Here is a 25743-nt window from a genome sequence, read left to right on the forward strand (position 1 = left end):
AGAGTTTGCCATAATTTCTTCTTTTGGATAATATTCAAATACTGAGGCCTGCCAGTTTCTCACAATCATATTTTTTTCTGTCTCTATCAGTTTACAAAAATATATCATTATCATTGGGATTGAAGTAAAGTTACCAGCAGATGTCGCTACAGAGCTGCAGGTGAAATGCTTTCAAGCACCAGTGCTTTGCAAACTTTATCATGTCCTTCTGTATTATATTAGATTGTATTATATTGTGGCAACATAGTATAGAAAATCATAATAATTATACTGAAGATTATAAAGGTTTCATGTATCTCATTTTGGTGTTTATGGACTTTAGCAAGCCAATTTTTCCAATTTTTCTTTAACTTTGAATTTATTTGTTCTTCTATTATCTTATACAGCAATCTGTGAGGAGCCTGTGTTGGGAAAACAATTTTAGAAATCTAAATTAGACAAAATTGGCTGCTAGAAAACATGTTTAGCATCAAACAGTGTTAAAAGGGTTCCCAGCATGACAGCACTGCTATGTGATGCAAAGCAAAGCTTCCTATATCATTTTGAGCCATTAAGGAGGATAAAAAAGGAACATTTTCTCATTCAGTCATTAGGTAGTGATCACAACTACAGTTTGTCCTCTATTGTCTGAATGTAGACTAAAACAACTTTGTTGTTTTTTTTTGTTTTTTGCATATGCTATTTTTGTTCAATTACAAGCAAACCAGAGCTTCAAATTAATTCACGTTCTCATTTTGTCATATATTTAGCTCATATGATACTTTGTAGTTGAGAGAGGTCTGTCTTTTCAGCACATGACATCATACCTCTTTTAAAACGTGTTTTGTAGCTGACAGTGACCTCTGAGAATTTCTGAATCAATCAGACATTGCATTATCAATAATTACAGACTTTTGGAGATAATTGTAGAAGCCTGACATGGAAAAGGGACCGAATAAATAAATTATAGACTAGAGATTCAAAGTTTCAGGCATAACCATGCTTCTTTCACAGTAAGTCAGACAATATCATCATACGGTATATTTGATTACCACGTGACTAAGCTGATCTCACACCTTTGACGTTCTCGTCAAATGTGCTATCATCCTCGTTTGGTATTGCAAGTGTTTTATGTGAACCTCTTAAATGTTTCTTTATTGGTAAGAACTCAAAGACCTTGACCCTGATGACATGGTCGTCCCTATTCTTTCATCTCGTTAAAAGTAAATGTATAACATGATTTTAACAAGCGTTGAGTCAGGAGTTAAAGTTCAAAAGTGCAAAAGCGGAAACTAGCTAGAGACTATAAAATTTAAAATCTGCGTCAGTTCTTTTATTGTGATGTTTTAATTGTTTAACAGATGTGTCACTGACCCACACCTACATTTACATTGTGGGGTCCAAAAGCATCATAAGTCCTTATCCATTAAACAAGTTGTTTTTTCTTTTTCAGGGAGAGTTCTTTTCTTTTAGCTTGTAACATTATTTTTAGCCAACTAACTTGACATGTGTTAGTTTTGTTTGTGGCAAATGAGATTGATTAATCATATAATTTATTAATTGACTGATGCAGATAGACAACATGTGAACAATATTGTACTTGGGTAACATATATTAGATTTATTATACATTAGCAATTAGAAAATTGTGGTGTCAAACATGAAAGTATAATATGTAATAACTGTATTAAAATATGTATGTAAAATGACCTTGAAAAAATAAAAATACAATGTTAGATATTTCAAAATCCAGAGATACGATAACACTGTGTTTTATGCAAATTTCTGCCATGTATTCAAAAGAGGATCTCCATTGACTTCACAAATTCTATCCCTAAACCATAATCCACTATTATATTACTTTTAATATATCAAAATTAATATATGTGTGTTTCCCCACAATGTCAGTGTGCTTTTAGGTTTTGTGAGGAAACAAAAAAAGTTTTATTGCAAAGATATTAACAACAAAACAGGTGGTGGTGTCTTAAAAGTTTGCATCACAGGGTGAGGTCGCATAACACAATAAAAAACAAGTCCAAGGACGATCTCAAGGTGATATTGAGTCTAGACTTCATAGATAATCCTGCCATAATCAATAGTTGATATGACAAAGAGCTAACACAGTACAGAATGTTACATTTTGTCAGATCTTTTGGGGAATATGCTTACTAACTTTCTTGGCCAGAGTTTGATGAGAAGATTGATACCACAATATGAAGGTTTTGCCAGCAGCTGGTTAGCTTAGCTTAGCACAAAGACTGTAAATGGGAGAAACAGATAGCGTGACTCTGTCAAAAAGTAACTCCCAGCATATATAAAGCTTGCTAACATGATATATCTCGTTCACTTAATCTGTACAAAAACCAGCTAGCCAGACTAGATGTTTCACCTGACTCCAGCCTTTGTGAGAGTGGTATCCTCTAATCTAACTCTCAGCAAGACAGTGATTAAATGTATTCCCCAAAATGTCAAACCATCCATTTAACAAATGTCAAATAACTTTGGTATAAAAGACTATGTAAAGGAATAATCACAGTCTTTTGCACACAAAAGAGAGCGGCGGTGTCTTCATTATTTCTCTCATTCAATGAAGTAGAGATGACCATTTGGCATTTTGGGCAGGACTTACTTGCAGCACTGTCAAAAGAACAATAAAGCATTAGGAAGTTCAGTTTGTTATGAGACAGAGTCCGTCTTTGTGCTGTATGTATGGGCTTTTTGTGTGGTGTTACCTTTGTAATTTTGTCCCAGCGTGAAACAACCGCAAGAAGCGCAGTAAGACACACCACCACCAGCGCTGCTATCATAGGCATCAGCGGGAACTTCATGGTCTTTTCTACAGATCAGGGGGAAGACGATCAACTCATATTTTATGAATTCATATTACTGACTGATCATCATCATGATCAGTCAGTAATATGAATTCATAAGATATAAAACATCAGACTATTCATGTGGCTTCTGTATAATTGTGGAGGTATGATTGTGTGAACTGACCTGTTACTGTGACATGGAAGGCCTTGCTGTACTCTCCATAGACTGAGGAGATTGCTGTGCACTGATACGTGCCTTCATGCAAGCTTTCAAACACCCTGTTGGTGGTTAGCTGGCTTGTAAAGCCATCATTGGTCACTGTGAAGCCACCTCCTAATAGATCCACTGCGCTTCCATTTAGAGTCCAGGACACAGATGAGACTGGTGGATTGGCCCAGATATCACACCGCAGGACAAGCATGGCTGCATCTTCTACTGCAACCTCCTCTGAGCCAGAGAGTGCTGGGGGATCTGAGGAGGAAAACCACAGGGAAAATATGGATACTGCTAGGTTTTTTGAGCTGAGTTTTGTTTTTTTTGCTGATAGCTTTCAATGGTCTGTTGAACCAGCTATCAATTCTTTAATGCCACTATTACTTAACAAGAATAAGAGTCTTTGTGAGGCTGTATGAGTCACTGCAATGCTTTGAGCTAAAATGCTAACATGCTAACAATCATTCAAACTTTATTTATATAGCACCCTTAATACAAGTCAAATGTAATTCATAGTGCTTTTTGACAAAGGCAATGACAATGCTAGCATGCTGATGTTTAGCAGGTATAATGTTTACCATGTTCAACATCTCAATTTAGCATGTTAGCATGCTAACATTTTCTAAGTAACACTAAACACAAAGTACAGCTGAGGCTGCTGGGAATGTCATTAGTTTTGTAGGTATCTGGTCATAAACTGAAGTATTGGACAACTTAAAATTTTGACCTGATGAAAGTGCTGGTTTAAAGTTAACCACCAAACACCCAACGTCCATGGATGTTGTATTTATGGGCTAAATCAGGTTGGCCAGTTGGATGAGAGGGGAAAGTGGTTTTTTTCTGTATACTTGACGGATGGATATAACTCATTAACTAATATGGTGAACGCTTACAAAAGACATTGCAGTTCTTGAATGAATGTCTGACATTTCAGTCAAAACCACAACTGTCAAGGTCATGGGAAATGAATATCAGTACAAATAGTTGTTTACTATATATTACTTATTAGTATTATCATTAACGCCAATCTGACGTTTATTTCTCTCTTTGAAGGGACTCACATGTGACATTCAGGGTAACTGAGTCCCTAACTGTGGTATTTCTGCCGAGGTGGCAGGTGAAAGTTGCATCGTTGTCTTCATAGATGACGGGTGTGACACACACGCTGCTGCGACCCTTGTTATTTCCTTCCATCAGATTGACCAAAGCGCCATTCCTGAGCCAGACCAGCTCCTCATCAGCCTCAGAGCTGCAGAACAGAGACACTGTCTTCTTCAGCTCTGTCTCTATAAATCCCTCACTGTTGACGCCTGGGACAGACTCGATCTTGACACCTTGGGAAAAGAAAAGGGGGAATGAAGCATTGAAAACTAAGATTACACAGAAGTGGCGTGACAAATAGTTAAATGGAAGGATTTAACTGAAAGAAGTAAGCCAGTTAAACTATTGGTGACCAGTATGTTTACCTAATGTCTGGGTTGCACAGTAGAGGAGCAAAAGGAAAAGAGGGGATCTGAACATCAACATCATCTTACGCTTCCTTAAATGAACCTGGAGGTTAGGGAAAGATAATAAAAAAGAGCATTTATTTGAATTTCTCATTCACAGAATCTTGAGTACTTTTCAGCAGAAAAAAAATATGAAGTTGCAGCTCTAGACGTGTTGCATTGACAGACTGCAGACATTTGCTCAACCTTGTTAGGCTACCAATCATCTGCGACATTTTAAAGTCCAGGCCAACCACCAGAGGCCCATGAAAACAGCAGAAAAACTTGACACATTAATCATCTGTGTTTCCCCCCTCAGTATAAATCCCTTTCCCTGAAGTCGATCTCAAAGTTTCTTTGCTAGCTTAAACTTTCTCCTGTGCCGTTGTACGGTAATATGCCTAAAACAATCAGAAAAATAAAACACACAAGGCCACAATTACTCTGCTGTACAAAGAATATGCAATGTATAATAATACGTAAGCAAAGATGATCAAGCAGCAGTGAAAACCATTTAAATCAAAGAAGTATGTGACGTGTCATCTAAAAATTTTTGCATGCAAAATGTGATGTGTCTAAAGGGGTCTAAAGTAAGAAATCCTTAGTAAAACATAAGAAGGGATTTCTGGAATGTCACAATATGAGATATTAAAGCATTAAAGAAAATGTAATTGTTTAGTTAGAGTAACCTAATTTTTCTGTTGAGGCATGAGCACAAAGTGGATTTTTATCCAAAAAGGAACACAATTCATTGTTACATTATGTTCCCTCCAGTGTTAGAAGAAGTTAACAGTTAAGCAAATGTACTCAAAAAATCATAGATTAACAGTTTATTTTAAAGCAGGTTACACCAGTAACATCAGTGGTCTCTGGATTTATACCCATAAAATAAACTATACTTAGGAAATACACTAAAACATATGCAATTTTATGATAACTTGTACAGTGGTGCACTCAAACATAAATGTTTTGCATCCTGAAAGGACTAGAGGTACTTACCTGACAATGACTCGGTATTTCTTGGCTGCTTTTTCTTTCAGATGTTCCTGTGTGTGAATCTAAAGATGTGGAGGACAGTTTGAATCTTCAGTAGCTTTTATATACTTCACATCCAGCTGATGACATTTTTTATAACTTCCTTCACTGACACTCAATGACTTTCTCATCATTATGCTCATCTGTTCCTGTCAACACCCTTTCAATCCTCCCACACCTGGATTTTTTTTCATTTTTATTGTTGCGTTCTTATGATGACGTTCAAGGAAGACTTTTTATTGGCCAGTCATTATATTGGCACTAAAACTTCTTGGGTGTGGATGTAGGGACTAAAATACATATTTTACAAGTTCTTTTCACAGTCTATTGTAATAGTTTGTTGATGAAACAAGTCATCAATTAACTAATTGTTGGCTTAACAATTTAGTTTTAAGATTTATACAATTTGCCACAAAATGTAACATTAACTTTTAATTTTGTCTGTAATAGTAATGTTTGTGACAATTAAGTTTGGGGGATTATTTCCTCAAGGACGCTTCCCTGTCTTGTGTCAGATAATGTCAGATAAATGACAGTAATCAGACAAACAATGTAATATGTCAACTGGCATAAGAATAAGTGATAAATGGCAAGTTTGTCATATAACAAAGTCCTTTTAAATTTGCGCTCAGCATGTCCATCACTCACCTGACAAATTCTTTACTGCACAGAATGGGACACATGTTACCACTGGTGGAGCGTAAATACATTTACTCAAGAACAGTAGTTAAGCATAAATTTGATGTACTCTATAAACTACTTCCATTTTATGCTACTTTATAAAACAACAAACAAACAAACAAACACACACACACACACAGAGAAAAGATCATCTTACAAAATATGATGGATTTTTATAGATTAAACTACCCAACAGTATATATAATAGTTGAAATTAGCCTCACTATGAGCAGCTACAATAATCAAATGCTGCTTTTGTGTCGCATTAGCATTGTATTATGCACAAGTAATTCATTCAGTTTGTTGCAATCTGCAACCTCACCACTAGATGCCACTAAATCTTACACACTGGTCCTTTAATATTGATATATAACAGTTTACTACTGACAGTGGCCATTTTTCTGCATAATAAGTACTTTTACTTTTGACAGTATAAATACATTTTGCTGATAGTATTTTTGTACTTTTACTTGAGTAAAACTTTGCATGCAAGACCTCTGGATTATTTACTTTTGGTACTTTTACTTAAGGAAGGATTTGATTTCTTCTTTCACCACTTCTTGTTACTTTTGTTGAAGTAATTATAACTGTAGTTTCTTCTAAAAACAAGAAACAAATTACATCTTAATTCTCATGTCTTAAATGTACCAGTTCACATTTGAAGGATGAATTCCTTTTAATGTAAAGATCATGATTCCATTGGTGTAGTGATACATTGGTGAGCAACGAGTAATCCAAATAAATCACTCTGTAAAAATAGTATAACCATGTTTTATTCCAGCAATTTCCAATAATTTACTGCGTATTCATGTGATGTCTTTACTGTCAATGTGTGGCATAGGCAATCGTCCAGTCTGGTGCTGTTACTGTTACAGTGGAAGGAGATGTGTAACATATAAAGTTAACATGGGGAAAAAGATGACACCAGGGTCAACATCAGACTTAAAGAGCAAGCAAGCAGAATACTTTATATGTGTGTGCGTGTGTGTGTGTGTGTGTGTGCGCGGGCGTTTCCAACAGTCCTCCCTTTCTTACCCACTAGAGTGAAGCATTGATCAACTGAGAAAAGTTCCTTCAGCTGCAGGTAGTTAATGAGACCCACAAATTATGATTTGAAACATACATTGAGCTTCATGTTTTAGACATTTATTCAGTTGACATTTGTAATCAGGATATGTAAAAAAAGAGAACTGTATTTCTAAATCCTTTCTAGGATTAGAGTAATCTGTTATCTGCTGTATGTGTTGTTTATGCACCATAATACTTTAACAATTGTAACTAATTTCCATTTCATGAGGTGTATGATGTTGTTCTATTTGATTATTTAAGAATGAATGCAAGCAGAAATTCATTAGGCTATATTTGAAAAACATAAACATTTCTGTCTTAAAAAAGGACTTTTCTATGAACAAATGTCTCAATAGCATTACTAACATCTCTAAGGACTCTCTGTCTGTATGTCTGTATGTCCTTCGTGTATCTTTTGAGCCGTTCATCCACTTGGCTCCACACTTGGCGGGTGTATGACTGGGGACCCAAGGGAATGCAATGTCGAATTTGGTACAATTTGGACATGCAATACGTTTAATATTAATAAACTTTGAATAAACCAGCGATCAGTGAGCCGTTCCTCTCTGCTCAGGGGTAGGGTAAGCTTCAGGGCTCTGCTGACTGACTCCAGCATGTCAGGGAGAGACCAGAGATGAGGCGTGACACGAGTCAGAGAAAGGTGCTCTAAAACGAGAAAGGTAGACAGCGAAAACAGAGCTTTTAATCAAGAATGGACACTCTTACCCCGTGTCTAAACAAAAAGTGTAGTATTAGCAGCATGGTTAGCAGATCGATTAGCAGCAGCAAGTGACTACACAGGAGACATTTGTGTACATTGTTAAGCATATGTCACCAGCATGTTTGTGTCATATATTCTGAGACCATGGCAATTGTGAAGCACCCATAGACTGTAAAAAATAATGGACATAGCCACCATGACGTCACCCACTGGTTTGTGGACTTGTGTTTTGAAGCCTTGAGAATGGCATTTTGACCGTCGCCATCTTGGAGTTTTGGAGTTAGAAGTGATGAGAAGTAACCATATTTGGACGAGAGCATGTAGCTGACCCTAGCGCTAACTGCTAGCTTGGTTAGCATGGCTCATTTACAGCCTATGGTTAACTGTGATAATGCTAATGCTAATGCTAATTTTGGCTGGTGAAAAACAGGCTTAAAACCATTAAAACAAAATATACTTACCAGAAAAACTGAACATTTGACTCCTTTGAGGGCCTTTTACTACAACCAAATGCTGAAGACTTTTTTAGGTGACCAAAATGTTAAAATTAACTTTCATGAACTGAAAACACACTGAAATAGTGACGGCTATGCTTATACTCTGTGAATCTGAGGTTACACCATGTTTATGTTATCTAACCAATGTTGTCACTGTGATAGTGACTTGTCAATCACAATGTAGCCACACCCTAAAGCATACCCTGCTTTATCATCAAATTGAAATTGAAAAATTTAGAAAATCAACATCATACTGTATTGAAAAAGACTTGAAACTAGCGATTGGGACCATAAACTCATTAGGAAAGTGATTACTGAGGTAATAAATCAAGAGAGAAATAGGGTCATTTTCTCATAGACTCCCATACAAAGGGACTTCTTTTTGGTGCCAGTGGAGTTGCCCCCTGTTGGCCATTAGAGAGAATGCAGGTTTAAGGCACTTCCACATTGGCTTTACTTTTCAGACCCGGAACTACCTGTTTGAAAGTGCTACTACAGACAAAACACAAATCTTTTGAGAAAACAGCATGAGCAGCACATTCAGCAGATTAGCAGCAGCGAGTGAACCGTTGTGTCTACACAGGAGGCGTTCAGGTACATTGTTGAGTGTAGGTCACCTGCGTTTTGGAACGGGCACTGCACTAAATAATATTAAACAATAATGCCAACAGTCAATATCGTACAGTGTTTATCTCCTGTGTTAATCACAACATTACAATAAAGATGAGATTGATTTGAAGGCAGCAGACATATCACACCTTGTTATCATTAGTGCTGTTATTACTTTTTCTCAAATACATTTGGATTCCCCTCTGCCCTGTCTTAATCCAGAGCTCACATATAAGCTTCTTAAAATGGTAGGCCTGTATCTGCCAACCCTATATTCAGTCTTTGACAGCTTCTTATACTTGCTCTACAAAAATCCCTTCTGTAATGTTGACTGAGCAGAGAAAGTCATATTAGTCATGCCATCTTCAAACTTCCAACTCCTTTGCTGATATATTTGCATTTAATAAACATAATTTAAAGGGATTATAAGCATGGATTTTTTACAATCAGAGCCTATAATATTCAGTTGTTGACAGCTCTTATACCTGCTCTTTAAAAAAATCCTTACAAAGATCAAAGATCAAAGATTAGCAGCAATTGCAACATAGCCGACAAAGACAAATGTGGTGTTGCACAACTGACTAGCCAGTAGTCTATATACTACATAGAAAATGCAGGGATCTCCTCTTTCTTGTAGCATACAAAGACCTGAGGCCTCTTCAGCTGTAATGTGTAAGCTGATAGCTGTGCTTGTGACCTCTGTCATACTAATGAACAGTTTGATCACCTGGACTTTGCAACAGACATGATCTGAAGGTGAATTTGGCCTTGCTGTTATTACAAATGATCCAACTGTTGATGCAACACAGGCGCTAAAGATAAATATCACTGATTAAATCAACACTGTGACTCAGTCAGTGTCATTCATTTACATAAGTTAAAGATACCTGTTGAGGCTGGTGAATAAATGTTAAAGTCAGTAAAAAAAAATAGATGAGTGTAGGTTTGTGGGCACGTGTGACTATGTTTGTGTATGTGATAACTGCATGAGTGGGGTAACTAAAGTCAATGGTCAAAGTACACTCAGAAGCAGATATGATCAGTGGCACAGACACACACACACACACACACACACACACACACACACACACACACAAACACAAATACCATAGTTACCCTGTAAGTAATTTATCAAAGGCTGCAGAGTTTATGCCATCAGAGCTCTTTGTGTACACCGTATAAACAGGCATTCTTCGTCAGATTATTACTGAGCCCGGTAAGACCACACACACACACACACACACACACACACACACACACACACACACACACACACACACACTGGAATACAAAAAAAATGTTCAAAAAGCACTGACAATGTTTCAAAAAGAAGAAATATTCAGATTGTTTTACCTCCTTAACTATCATGAAACATTCATTAGTCCTGCTTTGACTAAAAAGACTTTTGTTCACTCCCTGTCACTCCCTCTGTTTTCTTTTCCCCTCTCCTTTATTCATTCTCTTATCCCCCCTCCCTCCTCCAAACCACATTATTTAATCAATAACTTTGAAGAAGTGCATGTGTTGTATTTCTAAACCCAGATAGACTCACGGCCCCTCTTACCCTTGCTCTCTCTTTCCCCCCTCCCTCCCTCCTACCCTACCTCCCTCCCTCCCTCCCTCCCTCTGTTGTCCCTTGGCTTTTCTCCCTCCTCTCTCCCTTCTGTCTTCTTTCCTGTGTTTGAATGGAGAAGCTGGGTTCCCCGGAACCTGCAGACCCCTCGCCGGGTGCAAGGCCGGTTGCTGGGGTTTCAGTTGAGGGAGACGAGGAGGCGACAGCGGTCAGCTCCAAACTCTTTCGGTGTGCATGTGTGAGACGTTGGCTACCACTGGCCTACAGAGAAGAACTCTACCAAGTCTTACGGCTCACGGGCCCACTGGTGAGTAGGGGAAAGTTGAAGTGTTGGTGGGGGGGCAATTGGTATGTTATTCATAAAGTGCTACGGTTGTAGAGTATTCAGTCACTGTATTCTTTTGTTGCAGAGTTACTGTTGAATGTGCACTCTTATCTATATACAATCTAACAGTGCAATCAGCTGCTGTTGTGAAATACTCAAAATAAACAGTATGTACAAGGTGAAATAAAATGCTGGCTATGCTGTGTGGTAGTGCAGACCAGTCTGTGCCCGGTGATCTGACTGCTCTCTGACTTCACTTTTCAGAGTACAGATAAACTGTTTAAACTTAGTTAATAGCAATAATTTGCTGCATCAGTTTCACCTGGTCATTGATGGACTGTTTGGAAATTAGTCAAATGTTTCTGCTTGTTTCTACAGCTGCTGTCTCGGATTCTGAACTTCCTCCTGCCGTTCGTTATCACCATATTCTGCGGTCACATTGGCAATGCAGAACTGGCTGGATATGCACTGGCCTCAGCGGTACTATCTCTACATGCATGTAGACTAATTGATTTTACTTACTACCACTACTCTTTCTACTTCCTGTGCTGCTACTATTCATGCTGCTCTTTCTGTTGATACTATACCATTTCCCCTTCTCCTCACCATATATTAATAAGTATCTTTTGAGTGTGTGAGTGTGCTGGGAGGGCAGTGGACATTCACTTTCAGTTGTGCAGGTCTTCAATTAGTGGTATAATGTGACCTCTAATGCTCAATTTATGTATCTTTAAACACCAAACAGGCAAAGGGACCTAGCAGTACTCTGATTTTATATTCCAAAAAGGCACAGAATCATTTCAATCTTTCTATCAGAATCTGCCATCATGCATTCACATGGAGTAAATACATGGAAAAAACAGCTAAAATAGTAAAGAGCTGCACTTGTAAAGTTAACAAACCAGTATGTTTTCTGAACGAAACATGTAATGAAATTTAAATATTTTTACAAACATGTTTACAGACAACAAGAGTATCCTTTTAAGTCCTTGTGATTTGGATCAGGCTGACAAATCCTGCTTTAAACTAGAACCAGAAGTCTATATGCCTCCAGGCTTTGTGTAGTGTGTAGTTGTGTAGTGTTAGTTTCAAGCTATAGATGCAGATGGGTGACAAACTAAAGGAAAGACCAACATAAATGTCCTAGTAAGGCGCTGGGCAAAAACGCAGCCCCCTTCATTCACATGAATGAGGCCAGTCTGGGAATGCAGCGTGGGTGCCAACGCAAAGGGCTCCAGGATAAAAAACGTAGGGTCATTTGGTAAAATAGCTGCATGTGGCTCAATAATACGCAACATCATGCAGCGATTCGGTGGCCAATCAAACACATGCAAGTGCACGTTCTGGGTAGATTACTTTGTGACATGGACGCTGTATTTCTCCTGAGGGTAACTAGCTTAGCAGATTGCAGTACCTGCCCTCTTACCTTCTGACTCGTGTTTTGGTGTTGTTGGCTACCTTTAAGTCACATACTTATATGTATGAAATTGTTAATAAATAAATTAATTTAATTCCTATGAGTAAATTAACTCATTTTATTAAACAGACTGGTTAAATTGGCCAAAAAAAGTAGAAAAAAACACATTTTACACTTTCCCCCTGCATTACCTGAGGTTTATCCAAAAGCAGAGTGCAATATCTGCATTTTTTGGTATTATATAGATTAAAATATCAACTCTAGTTTAGTCTGCTATCTTGGTCTTTAAAATGATCTGGCTTGCTACATGTTCAACTCCTTTCACTTGTCACTCATTTACTTTGGCTCTCTGCCACTTGGCACAGGGCAAATAGGGTAAAGTTGGTTTATGTGAGCATGTGTGTTGGAAGCGGCTCCCTTAGCTCACAACGTGGAGTCGTGAGAGCTGTTGGCACCAAACTATACGGACCTGCAAACCAAAGCAATGAGTTGTAATTGGATGAAAGCTGCAATGAGCTGCAGGCTGGGGTGTTGATTCTCAGTGGGATTACAGGTGCAAATTTAATTAAATCTTAATATTAAGAACTTGATAGAGCTTTACGCATTTCACAATCCAAGTTTACCTTCTATTTCTGACTGAGTAGACCGGGAAAAAGATCTAGACACATAAACCTGATCAACACACAGAAAAAGTTTCCAAAAGGCTTCTGCAGAAAGATGCTCTGTTGTACTATGTGAATCATGGCAAACTCTTCGGACTGGGCCAAGAAATCCCCCTGTGACATTGTGGTTTGAAAACTTTCAGAAGGTATAAGGGGCCAATGAACATGGAACAGAAGTCTTTTGCCTTTTGAGGCAATCCCTTAAAAGGCAAAATGTTCTGCACCTTGAGACTACAGAGACATGAAAGCAGACATCTTTAAAATAAGTCACGGTACCCCTCTTCAGCTGCATGCATTCTGTTGGCTGAGACATTGGATCAGTCTCACATCTCTAGTTTTCTTGGGTACAACAGAAAACACAGAGTTCATTCATACTGCTTGTAGCAGTCATGAATATCCTGACACAGGGCGCTCATGTCCACTGGGGAGATCACAATGGACTGAGGTATGATACAATGAGGTGGGACACAATGAAACCGGAGTAAATAGGCCAGTTGAAGTGCCCTGCTTTGCTACATAAAGACTACATACCCTGCGGACCCAATCCAGTCAGAGTGGTCAAGCTCATGTTGAGTCATCAAAGTACCAAATATAGGTACAGCCAAGAAAAAAATCTGTGTGCACAATGAAAATAACACTTTGCTGGGAAACATCCCTGCCATTTACTATCATATTATTCGAAATAAAGCGCATCATGTCTCAGAGTGGGTAAAATCATATGGATGAGGCAGGGTCTCCTCCTATGCATTGGTTTTGATTTTAGGGAGATAGCAACAAATCATATATTGCACTTGCAATCAATCTAATTAGGTTTCCTTCTCTGTCCTACAATTTCCTCCTGCCAGGATACTGTACACTAATTCCTCCAATAACCCTACTTCACTTGAGACACAGCAGGCTTTGCTGCTTTATCCTCGTGAAGCATTTTTTTTTAAAACGGAGTTGCTCTGCTCCATAAAAACATAAAAATCTGCTGATCCATAGGCTTTTCCACCCTTGCTGCATCTGCCCCACAGCAGTGAGCACACAGTGCCTGCAGGATTGCTTTTGTGATCCAACTGTCAGTCCTTTTCTACTTAATAGTGTTCAGGAACTATGGAACCACATTCACATTAGTTGCTAAAACATCAGAGGTATAAGAAGGATGGGTGTCCTTAGACCACATTAATATAAATATTACTCAGTTTATGGACATAAAAAAGGACAACAAGCAAATAAAGCATGAACAGTAATAGTTTATAACTAAAAACAAATGTTCAGTTGTTGTTCTCTGATGTTTTTTTGTATTTGATTTCCCACCCCTCAGACCATTAACTTGACCACAACCCCAACAGGCTTAGGCCTTGCTTTGGCTTGTGACACGCTCATTTCTCAGGTGAGCACAACACATTTTCGGTGTCTTATTGTCATTGTGCATTACCTAAACAAGGGTTTTAATTTTGAACCTGTGTAATCAGAGTCTCAATTCTGTGTATCATTTGTGTTTTGCAGACATTTGGTGGTAAGAATATGAAACGTGTGGGAGTAATCCTCCAAAGGAGTTCATTGATCCTGCTGCTGTTTTGTCTGCCATGTTGGGGTGTTCTCATCAACTCTCACAACTTACTACTCATCATACACCAAGAGGATGAGGTGGCCAGGTAAATTCATGGTTTATGAAACTGATACATTAATACTTTAGGTGTATGGGCCAGCGTAAATGCAGATGATGTGAGGACGAACTGTTGGTTAGGTTGCTTAAGGTAAAGAACAAGACCCATACTTTATCTTTAGTGCTACGGTTGTTAATCTTATCAGCAACACTATTGATGTCTTACGTATGTATTATTGCAGTCAGTGTTCAGCTGAGCATATACATTTAAGTGTATGTACATGATGTGTATGTCTTATGAATATGTTTGCACTTTAGACAGTTGGATATGTGAATCTGCCTGCAGTCACCAACCCAATGTCAAAAAGGATCAAACATATAATAATTAGATTTTCTCATTTAACTTAATTTATTATATTTTGAGGAACTAAAGCAAATAAACAGCAATTTAATGTGAACAGACATGTCATTATTCAGGCTTTTCTATTTCCATTTTTTTTAAATCTTTCATTTGAAGTATAGAAAAAAAATCACGGACACACTGATGCAAACACCTATAGTTCTCACCTATAAACTTTCAGAAAAAGGCTCTATTAAATTAATGTCACTCTGTTTTCCTCCCTTTCAGAATTGCCCAGCTCTATGTGACTGCATTTCTACCAGCTGTTCCGGTAAGTGCACTGAAGTGAAACTCTCCCAGCGTCTGAAAAATATAGCACGCTCTCAGAGGGATAGAAAACGTTACTGCCCAATTAGTAATATTGGCTCATTAGGATATACAGTAAGTGTATAGTCGGTTTTCCCCTTTTACAATCAAGGACACATGCATGGCAGGGAGGCAGAAGACACGTGATTTATAAATGTGTAAATGTTAGCATAAAAATGTATTGACTGATCATAAAAACATTATCACAGAGTCTGACAGACTTTCGGGCTCTTCATTGGACAGCCATAAACACAGTAACAGAGTGAGCTGTCTTACCTTAAAATGAGTGTTTTTTAGTACAGTTTTAGTGCAGAAACATCCACCACCTTCATAAAAATCCAGGACTCTGACCAAATCACTGAAGGTAATGGCTAATTCTCCACTCTGAGCTAAGAGGGAAGTTTCCCTCTTGGGATAATAAACATTTTTTGCCCATTACCTCCGTCATTTTTGCAGTTTAAGGCACACACTGTAAATAACTTCACATGTTCTCATAAGCTCTCAGTTACTCTGATTTGTTTTTTGCCCTCCGCATTCAAAGAAATCACTAAGAAATGCAAATCAAGTTTACTATGTTGGTGCCCTAGGAGAGATTTTAGATTGGACCCCCCCAAAAAGTGCAACTTCAGTCCTAGAACTTCAAAAATGAATTCACACCAAAATGAAGCACAACAGTAGCTCAGACAAAGTCCTCCCAGTCTACTGGACAAAAAGGCAAAGAGGGGGTCAACGTGCCGTTCAATTGAGTGTTTGGTGGCATGGCCTGAGGTAGCACATGAAGTTTGGTGGATGTCGGGTGAAAACTGACTGACCAGTAAGGCTCTGAAAATCAAACCAGATGAAAACTCATGTAAGTCAACAAGGAGAAAGAGAGAAAAAACAATAAGAAGGGTGAACAAGGGAGAAGCAAGCACACCTGTTGGTAAGAAAAAAAACAAAAGAAAAACACGTCTATTTGGCACCCTAGGTGACCGAGTATGTGGCCTATGTATGTGGCTGCTCCTGGGTAATGTCCTTGTCTGGAAGCAACAATTGGAGCAGCTTTGATGACCAACTAAGTCTTTCAGCTTCTCAAAAGATCTGATGTGCTCACCAGTACTTGGAGGCACTGACATTGCAAAGTGTTGGTCAGTTAAATACCGAAAGATACAGCACTCTCTGGCCTCATCTTCAAGTGTGTTGCCCACTATAACCCACTGTCACTGTGAGTAACTGGATCAAGCATTTACAGTCACCCAATTTCAATGATAACTTTGGGTCACTTTTCCATTTTGATAATGCTTGAAGGATGTCAGGCAACCAACAGGAAATAACTAAGTACAAAATAATCACTCACTGTGTAGAAAAAAAAAACAACAACTTTTGTTGCCTCCAGTTCTCTCCATGACCTCTCTGGTGCATAAAATACAGTAAATTAAGGAAAAGCATGAGTAGCTGCATCTTTGCAGTAATGGGCATTATGAGTTTGTATGCATTGTTAGATGCATCAAAAAACTACGCCTGCCTGCACTCTGCATGTTCTGTATGAATGCCACAGTGACTCAAAGGCTAGATATTTACCACCTTAATTTGACTGAGATAATCCAGGTATAGTGTTTATATGACAGGTGTAGTTATTGGAATATTCCTCATTTAGGTGTTTTTCATCATTTTATTAGCATGCATGTTAACTCTGGTCTATTTACACACAACATATGAACATTTGGAAATCTATGAGTAGCATAGGGTTAATAAAGTTATGTTTACTGTTAAATTACATCTTTCTCTGCTTATCAAAGTCTACCTTTTCCATCCTGTAAAATATTCACTTTGTCTTTTCCTGCTACAGGCCATGTTCCTGCACCAGCTGCAGGTCGCCTACCTACAAAACCAAGTAAGTTCATGTTGATTCACCACCATCAGATTGACAATTGTGGTCTGGAGCAAAATGTCTTCAATGGATTGCTATGAAATCTTGTTAAGGGGCCTTATTCACAAAGTGTTAATCTTACCATTAGGAGCCCTCGTAAAAGTTCCTAGCCAAGAGTTTCCTCTTAAAAAAATGATGAAAATAAAGACGGAAAGAAGCTTCCTAGAATGGCCATTGAATTAAAACATTTAAATTATATTACTTAAACTGAATCAAATTAAATTATGTATTTGTTTTTTAAAATTAAAAAAATAAAATAATATATATATATATGTATATATATATATATATATAAAATAGTGAAAGTCAATTAAATCTTTTTTTAAAGATTATTTTTTGGCATTTTTACTTTTGAAAGTGCAGAGAGACATGAAAAAGGGGTAGAGAATGGGATATAACACGCAACAAAGATCTGCAACAGGAATTGAACCGCGGACAGAACTGACAGACAGCTGAGATATTCTTATTGAATTGTTTTAATTTGTCAGTGTGTTGATTTGATTCTTATTAACTCACCCACCATCTAAATATGCTCGTTATAGTTGCATTTTTCTAAAACACTGATGCAATTAGGCAAATTGTTTGCAGTAATAGACTGAGTGTGAACAGGTTTTCATGGCTTTGTGAGTTATCTTCTGCTAAATCCTGAGTACTGAACCAAGTCGGCCTCATCTGCATAACCCAATATATCGTTCATGTCCCAATAGCCTTTACAGGCCCACAAAATCAATGACCATTTAACCTGAGGGTGCCAAAATACACAGGTCTAAGTATTAAAGAGAAGCAACTCATGACTTTTCACATGCAAACTTAATTTGTACTGGTTATAGTATTGACTTTTGTTTTACCATTAGAGCCAACTGCACAATTACACATTAGGCTGAACATGCTTAACATTCAATTGGTAAAAATAAGCATGTAACCATTGTCACTGTGAGCATGTTAGCATTCAGTTAAAACCACAAGTTGTTTTGGGGAAACTAACTAAATCACATCACAAGTTTTAATTTGTCTATATTATATAGAACCTGTATAAATAATATGCTGTTTGAATATTTGCTCTTCAGTTTGGATAGCTGATTTCTGACTCCATGTCTTTTTTTGTCTGTTAGGGGATCATTCTGCCTCAGATGTACACAGCAGCCGTAGCAAACGTTTTGAACTTGGGGGTCAACTACATCTTAATTGTCGTCTTCCATTTGGGTGTCGTGTAAGTGTGTCGTGCTGCTTCTCTTCACCTTTTCATCTTTGTCGGATCATGTCTTGCTTATGTTTTATGGTATCAGGCTTCAAGTGACGATGAAATATAGTTGTTAAGCCTATATAGCATTCAAAGCGGAGAAGCTCTCCTTCTCTCTCCTGATCATCTCACTGTTGTTCAAATAGGAGGGGGCTGGGGGCTGATGCATAGCCAGGAGTTTGGACAGAAGAGAACAGGAGGTCAGAGAGCCCATTATCCATTTTAATCTATTTTACAAGAATGATTTGGGTTTTTTTTGTTAAAATACAGTCAGCAGTACACTGATGTTTGTTATCTTTGTACTTTATTTAGAGAGGGAGGCAGAGTAGGGCAGAGATAGAAGAGAAAGCTGTGAGAGGAGTTGATCCTGGTCCAGCTGGACAAACATTTGATTCAACAGGCAGTCGATTTGACCAATCGGGTCTCTGTGGTCATGGACTCCTGCTAATTTTCAAGACTTATTCTCAGACACTAAGGCATCTAGTATGCTCATACCATACTGTAACTTTAAGTACCTCGATGCTGCTGACCTCCTCTGACTCCTCAGTGTGAAGTCCTGTCCTGTCACAGGTAATGTAGAACAACACTAGACATCCCTCCAGTATTTACATGAAGATGTTCTGTCATGTTTGTTTGCAGTGGATCAGCAATCGCTAACAGCCTCTCTCAGATCAGTATCTGCCTGCTGTTGTATGGCTACATCAGATGGAAGAACCTCCACAAGGAGACATGGGGAGGTGAGACCTATACATACACACTGCGTTCACTGTTATACACACACATGTGAATATCTAATACTACATCAGCATCTTGTGTTTGAATCTGTCTTCAGTAATCTGTCGTCCTCTACAGGCCACAGTGAGTGTGATTCTTTGTATGTGTGAAACTCTAAACAGGCTGGTCCACTGACTGTCTGCAGGAATGGGGCACCTATATGAAGCTGGCTATTCCCAGTGTCTTCATGGTCTGCTTTGAATGGTGGATCTGGGAGGTTGGAGGTTTACTTGCTGGTCAGTGTTTTTTTTTGACACACATTTGCTTTTGTATTTTCAAAATTTTCTTACTTTTAGGGCTGCACGTAACAATTATTTTTATTATTGATTAATCATTTAGTCAACAAAACATCAAGGGTATCCCTCATCTGCAGTAGCCGAGATGCGATGAAATCGCCTTATTTGCTCAAATAAAATTCAGGTTTTTGGTTATGGACACTTCTTCACCAGCAGTATGTTAATAATTTAAAATTAAGAAAAACTCATGATTACATCTGTTCCATTTTACATTTGTGATACCCGGAAACATCAACTTGCTACATGCAGTTTACTGAATGTAATTGGTCAAACATTTGTGAAATGTTTCTTGGTGTACTTTCCAGGTTTAGTGATAGAGTCTTTGTAAACATCTCAATCTGACCTTTATCATATCAGGTGTACTCGGCGAGGTGGATCTTGCTGCACAGCATGTGATGGCGGAAATAGCAGCCATAACATATATGGTATGTATTTGTCCTCTTGAACATTTACGCACATCTCATTATTTAACTCTACCATGTAAGTTATTGTAACCAAATAATTACACGGGGTCCTCACAGTTCCCTCTAGGTATCCATGCAGCTGCCTGTGTGCGTGTTGGGAATGCTCTGGGAGCCGGGGACACGGCCAGGGCCATAGTCACCTGCAAAGTGACACTCGTTCTAACAGGTGTGATGACAACATATACACATGTAAACACAAACATACATTATTAATACAATTTATACCATGGCTTCTGAGAATTCTCAATTCTGATTGGCTAGCAGGTGTCCATTAATTTCCGGTAATCGCACAGTGTAACTGGACACCCGTGTAGTTGTTTTATTGGCACCAGCCAATAAAACTCAACTAAACTCAACTCAAGAACTATTTGTTATTTGTATAACCACTAAGAAATAGACCAATAAAATAAAAACACGCAAATTTAATTTCAAATACTTGTGTGAATCACCCACTACATTTGTGAAATGTCCAACTTGTTGGGTATTATCCCTTTATAATGTAATTTCTTTGCTGTAGGAGTGCTTGCTGTGTTCCAGGGTATCGTCATCGTTGGCTATAAGCCAGTCGTCGCCTACATATTCACCTCTGATGAGTGAGTTTCAAACCAGTACAGACACATACATCCTTCCTGTACCAAGTAAAGGCAACTCTGTATTTGATACTCTCCTTCTACTGCCTGCAGAAACATTGTGGCGATTGTCTCGGAGAGCCTCACAGTCTACATGTTTTTACAGTTCTTTGACGCACTTCTGGTATGTCAGAACAAAACAAATGTTCTTGTCTTGTTTTACAATGAGCCATTGTGTTGTACGGCACACAGAGCTGTTTGCTGGTCTTGTTGAATCAGTGTCTTTTTTTTTCTCTTTATCTCAATCCGTGTGTGTTTTCAGTGTGTCTGCACAGGGATTCTTGTAGGATCTGGGATGCAGAAAATTGCTGCCTTGTCCAACTTGGTGTCTTACTACTGCATAGGTTTGCCACTGGGAATAGCTCTGATGTTTCCTGCCAAGCTCAGAATATTAGGTAACTCTTTCATTCCCATTTTTCTCTGTATATTTCTGCATGTAAATAAAAACAGGAAACCTGTTATTCCTGTGATCTTACTTAGTAAAATTAAAAGAATTAGGTAAGTACCATAAAGTTCAGATAAACAATCTACGCTTACTTCAAGTATATGGCAGGAATCTGACCTTGTGGACAGGGACAACAAACAAGGTGATTTTAAAGGGGACATATCATGCTTTTTGTGATTTTCTGATATTTTTATACTGTTATAATGTTGGATGTCTATATTAAACACAGCAAAAGGTTCAAAACTTGAGGTGAACGTATGTAAAAATGCTCCCTGAAAGTCAATAGCCCAGGCTTCATCCTGCTCTGAACACTTTGTCTGCAAAGTTACCTCTACTTCCTCCATCTGATGACATCAGATTGTTAGCGCATGCCCACAAATGCTGTCTGTTTCATAGTCTTTGTTGCTAAGGTTGGTGATAAGTTTGTTTCACGGGTTGCTCACATTGTCCCTTTGGATATTTCCGATCGGATTCTGGCTTGAACATGTGCAGATGTATTTAGGAAGCTGACATTTTGAGTAAACATGAGAAAGAAATCCTACTACTATTGTTTATTTACGTAGTCTATGGAACTGCCAGAAGTCTGCAGAGTGGCAGCTTCCTGAAGTTGAAAAATCAGAACAGAGTGTGCTCATCATGAGGGGGAGAGGAGCTAAAATGGCCTGTTTCAGACAGAGGCTGAACTGAGGGGCTGCATTAAGAGCCAGTATAAGATCAATATGGAGTTTTGGAACTGTAAAGCATGTAAAGATATTCCAGTAAAGCCACAGAATAAAAACATAGACCTAGAAATGTGCAAAAACAGTGCTGTACACCTGTATGAATATGATTGGATGTTACAAGCCAGCTGGTAGTCAAGCAGCTAGTGAAAGAGCCTGTAAACCATGAATGAAACAGCTGATGCCAATCAGTCAATGCAAGTTTGACTTCATTGCTCTGCCTGAACTAACATCATGCTCAGAATATTTCACACTTACATGATTTTTTTTCTCAGAAATTAAGCAGTTGTCAGTGATCAATGAGTTGGCCCCATTTACTTCACCACACTACAGACTGGGGCTTTGACTTGATCGTAAATATTTCTTGTATTATCCAATGAGCAGCACCTTTAAAGTGTGTCAGCAGAAGTTGGAAGTGAGTTAGTGTGTCTATATTTAAATCCAGGTTCATTACTTAAGCCCACAAACCCTCTGGGTCCTGCTGCACCAGTCAGAACTTAATTTCCTTCCCTGCGGCCTGCCATTTACCTCCCGCCAGAGTGGAGCTCTTTGCTGTCTACTCAAAGTGTGCGTGTATTGATAAATGTGCACACATGCTTGTTCACATACACACACATTCAAATATGCGTCAAAGCTCTGACCTTGTGAGATGTGTATTTTTTTTTTTAACTTTTATCTGTTTCTTTTGATGACCCATGAAGACAAGTGAACACGTTAATGTGTGCGCATTTTTATTTGTTTCTCTCCTGTTAGGCTTGTGGCTGGGTATCTTTATATGCCTTATCCTCGAGACAGTTTTTTTCCTCATTCTGATCTTCAAACTCAACTGGAAGAAAGTCACACAGAAGGTACGGTGATCTAATCGTTCTTCAAAACCTTTTGAAATGTTTCCAGAAAAAGGATTTGAGGACAGGAATGTAATTGGGATTATCAAATGAAACTTCCTATTAGGGAAATTTGTTGTTGATTGGAGCTCCGTCAGGAGACATTCTTATCTGCACTACTGCTATACCAATTGAATTTTGGCAGAATTTTTAATTTTTGTGTTCTCAGTCTATTCATATTAATAAGTGAATATATTTTTGATTTGTCATGGTTTGTCTTTTTTTCTTTTTTGCATAGCATTCTAACTGATCACTCTTAATTAATTCACAAAAAACAGTTAAAAAAATGTTACACACATGCAAAGTAAAGTGGAGTTGAGAGGCAGTGCATTTGTTTTTGGATTATTTGTGAGTGACTGGAGTCTCATCCTTTAAAAAAAAACTTTTATTTGATACATGGACTTCACTCTAACATCTTCTCAGGCTCAACAGCGAGCTGGAAAGAAAGTGCTGGTGACACCAAAGCGACCTACTAGTACATTGCTGAGTGAAGCGATGCTGCCTGACATCTCTGACTACCCTAACACAGTAAGTGGAGCGTGCAGCATGTGTAGTTAAGCAGAATGTTCTCACTTTGTCTTTGTTCATGTTTGTATCGGTCTATTCACACAATGATTAAACAGCTGCATCTTTTGCGTCCTGAAGGCCCAGTCGGACGGGGAAGAAGCTCCCAGAGCAGATGGCTACAATCCCGTCAACATTCAGGATCAGGAGCTGAAAGCGGGTCATGAGGCTGAGTGCAACAACACAAATGTGCGAGATACCAAGGGGGATGCTGAACAGAGCAAAAACACCTCCAACACCAAACCTAAAGTGCCCCTTTCTGTCACTCAGCTGATTTTACGTCGGGGATCCTCTGCTTTGGTCTCTGTTCTCCTTTTGGCCGTAGGCATTGCTTTCCACATTGCTATCCCAACACCGGAGCCCTCAGCTCAGAGCAGGGCAAACTTTACCCTGAGCTGGGCCAATGACTCGACTCCCACACCACTGGCTCCGCTGGAACTGACCCCCAAACCTCTGAGCCATCTCTGACTTCTGAATGTAGACACCTAGTGGCTGGGCACAGTTGACACAGTTCTCACAAACGGACACTTTATTCCTTAAGAGAAAAATGCTGAATGCCTTCAAAGTTGCACATCTACTCATAAACCTGGGTTAAACATCCATATACAGCCTGACATGGTCCACTGACTCTGTCTTCTGCAGAGAAAAAGATGTCTCAGTGCTGCACTGCTGAGCAAATCCACAGAAAGCTGGAAGACTAAGACAGGATGAACAAAGACCTTGATACAAAGATCGTGTTTTAACCTGCTCAGTCTGAAATGCTCAACTGGGACTACAAGGTGCACTACAAATCCCTCACTACGAGACCACAGCAGGTGCAGGAGCAGATGTTTTTCCACAGATAGCTTTTGATTTTTCAAACTATTGTTGTCTTGATTTTACATATTGCACTGTGACATTATCTTCTTTCTAACTGACCTTAATCACTGTGTCATGTTTTAACTTTGAGTATCATAAGATTGACTGTAAATATCTGATGTATAATTTACATGTATACGTGTAATATGTAATACACAGTATAACCATACATTTCTGCATTTTCTTCTTGTATCACTGCCACTCTATCTTGGTATTCTCCAGGACAGATGTGATTAAGCCAGTCATTTTTTTTACTGTATATTTTTGGCCAATAATGTAATATACTGCACCCAAATCAATAAAAATAACATTTAAAGTGTATAACAATGAAACTAACAACATGGAAGCTCAGGTATGTTGGACTCCAAAAGCCAAGAAATTAGCATCAAATAGTTTGAACTCTTTATTTTTAAGGTTCTCGTAAATATGCAGTTGAAGAGAAGAAATCTAAAAAATGTTGCAAATTAAACCACCACTGACAGGCAGGGAATGCTATTCTTGGTCCTGCTTGCATGTAGATGCTTTAGTAACTAGAAGAGCGCACTCAGTAGAGTGCAGATCGCCGCCAGGTGTGTACAGTCAAGGTGGCAGCGAAACTAACAAAAACAGGGATTTATTCATCTTGATTTGTGCCCCATGGAATTAATCTGAAGACGAGACCAAACTTTTCTATGGATGTCAGTTTTTGGGCCACGACAAAGTCCAAACTGTGGCCTACAACAGACTCAAGAAACCTTGTTTTTAGCCCAGCTGATTGCCAGAAATGCCTTTTGCTGTGTCGTAACGCATATCGTATAATGGTGACGACTGCTGAAAAGACGAGAGTCTAAGCTGTACTGTGATTGATGGAGAGCTTGTTAATCTAAAGTGAAGAACCTGTCAGGAGACCAGGATGTGTTACGCAGGAACATTTATTGAGTCTCGATCGAGTAGAACAGAGTTACAGTACAAGTGAAAACACTGTGCAATACCACTCAATTCTGCGGTCTACCTCTGGACAAGAGTATTTAAACCCCTCAGCAAATCCTTACCGTTACTACCCCCAAATAAGGTTATTCTTCACTCATCTATGCCTCTACTGGTTATTGAACTATGAACAAGACACCATGCTGACTAATGTTAACTGAAGTCACCTAGTCTGTACACAGGTCACTTGCTATCCATTCTACAAGGAAACCTGTCTGACCCTTTGCACAAAGCATAGCATATCTCCACCCAACCTTGATTACCCTAGGACCCAGCCAGCCTTATCAAGACAGCTGCTTACCCCAGTCAACCTCAGTAGACAGAGAGATGAACTGAGACAGGTCGTGACCTACTGCTTCCAGGATAGAAAATGACCAGAGAATGACCCTGGGAACGCAAATACTTCCCCCACGATTACGATAAGCTCATAAGGAATCTTTTCAATATTTATTTTAATTCACAACAAAATCCACTCTCAAGGTACCGAAATTAGGCACTGATTGATCTAACATGACAACGAGGCATGATTGGTTGTCCCTAATGGACACAAGATTCAAAACTGAAGCAGCTTTTGATCATTTGCGACACCCCTACTGGCTGGTCAACAGGATTGAGGAA

The 25743-nt window shown here is 38.7% G+C and overlaps 2 protein-coding genes across 3 annotated transcripts; one reads left to right on the forward strand and one right to left on the reverse strand.

The window, feature by feature from the left end:
- Window positions 1-732: 732 nt before the first annotated feature.
- Window positions 733-8496, reverse strand: tmigd1 (transmembrane and immunoglobulin domain containing 1). Of its 2 annotated transcripts, none has more exons than XM_044369619.1 (7): window positions 8459-8496; window positions 5492-7942; window positions 4472-4556; window positions 4067-4339; window positions 2976-3263; window positions 2711-2814; window positions 733-2615 (listed from the first exon to the last, which is right to left on the reverse strand). In XM_044369619.1, exons 3-7 carry the CDS (start codon window positions 4533-4535, stop codon window positions 2604-2606), a joined length of 741 nt encoding a protein of 246 aa, XP_044225554.1. In that variant the 5' UTR covers window positions 4536-4556; window positions 5492-7942; window positions 8459-8496; the 3' UTR covers window positions 733-2603. The 2 variants fall into 2 exon arrangements, with proteins under 2 accessions (XP_044225554.1, XP_044225555.1); XM_044369620.1 differs by lacking the exon at window positions 8459-8496 and having other exon boundaries at window positions 5492-5550; window positions 7819-8127.
- Window positions 8497-10755: 2259 nt separating this feature from the next.
- Window positions 10756-23998, forward strand: slc47a1 (solute carrier family 47 member 1). Its single transcript, XM_044369536.1, has 17 exons — window positions 10756-10983; window positions 11380-11481; window positions 14387-14455; window positions 14572-14720; window positions 15300-15342; window positions 17206-17250; window positions 18399-18496; window positions 19166-19263; window positions 19423-19536; window positions 19954-20021; window positions 20118-20226; window positions 20578-20653; window positions 20744-20813; window positions 20952-21084; window positions 22607-22701; window positions 23161-23265; window positions 23383-23998. Exons 1-17 carry the CDS (start codon window positions 10789-10791, stop codon window positions 23767-23769), a joined length of 1956 nt encoding a protein of 651 aa, XP_044225471.1. The 5' UTR covers window positions 10756-10788; the 3' UTR covers window positions 23770-23998.
- Window positions 23999-25743: the final 1745 nt, after the last annotated feature.

This window comes from Thunnus albacares, chromosome 13, assembly GCF_914725855.1.
Source record: "Thunnus albacares chromosome 13, fThuAlb1.1, whole genome shotgun sequence".
NCBI classification, from domain to species: Eukaryota; Metazoa; Chordata; class Actinopteri; order Scombriformes; family Scombridae; genus Thunnus; species Thunnus albacares.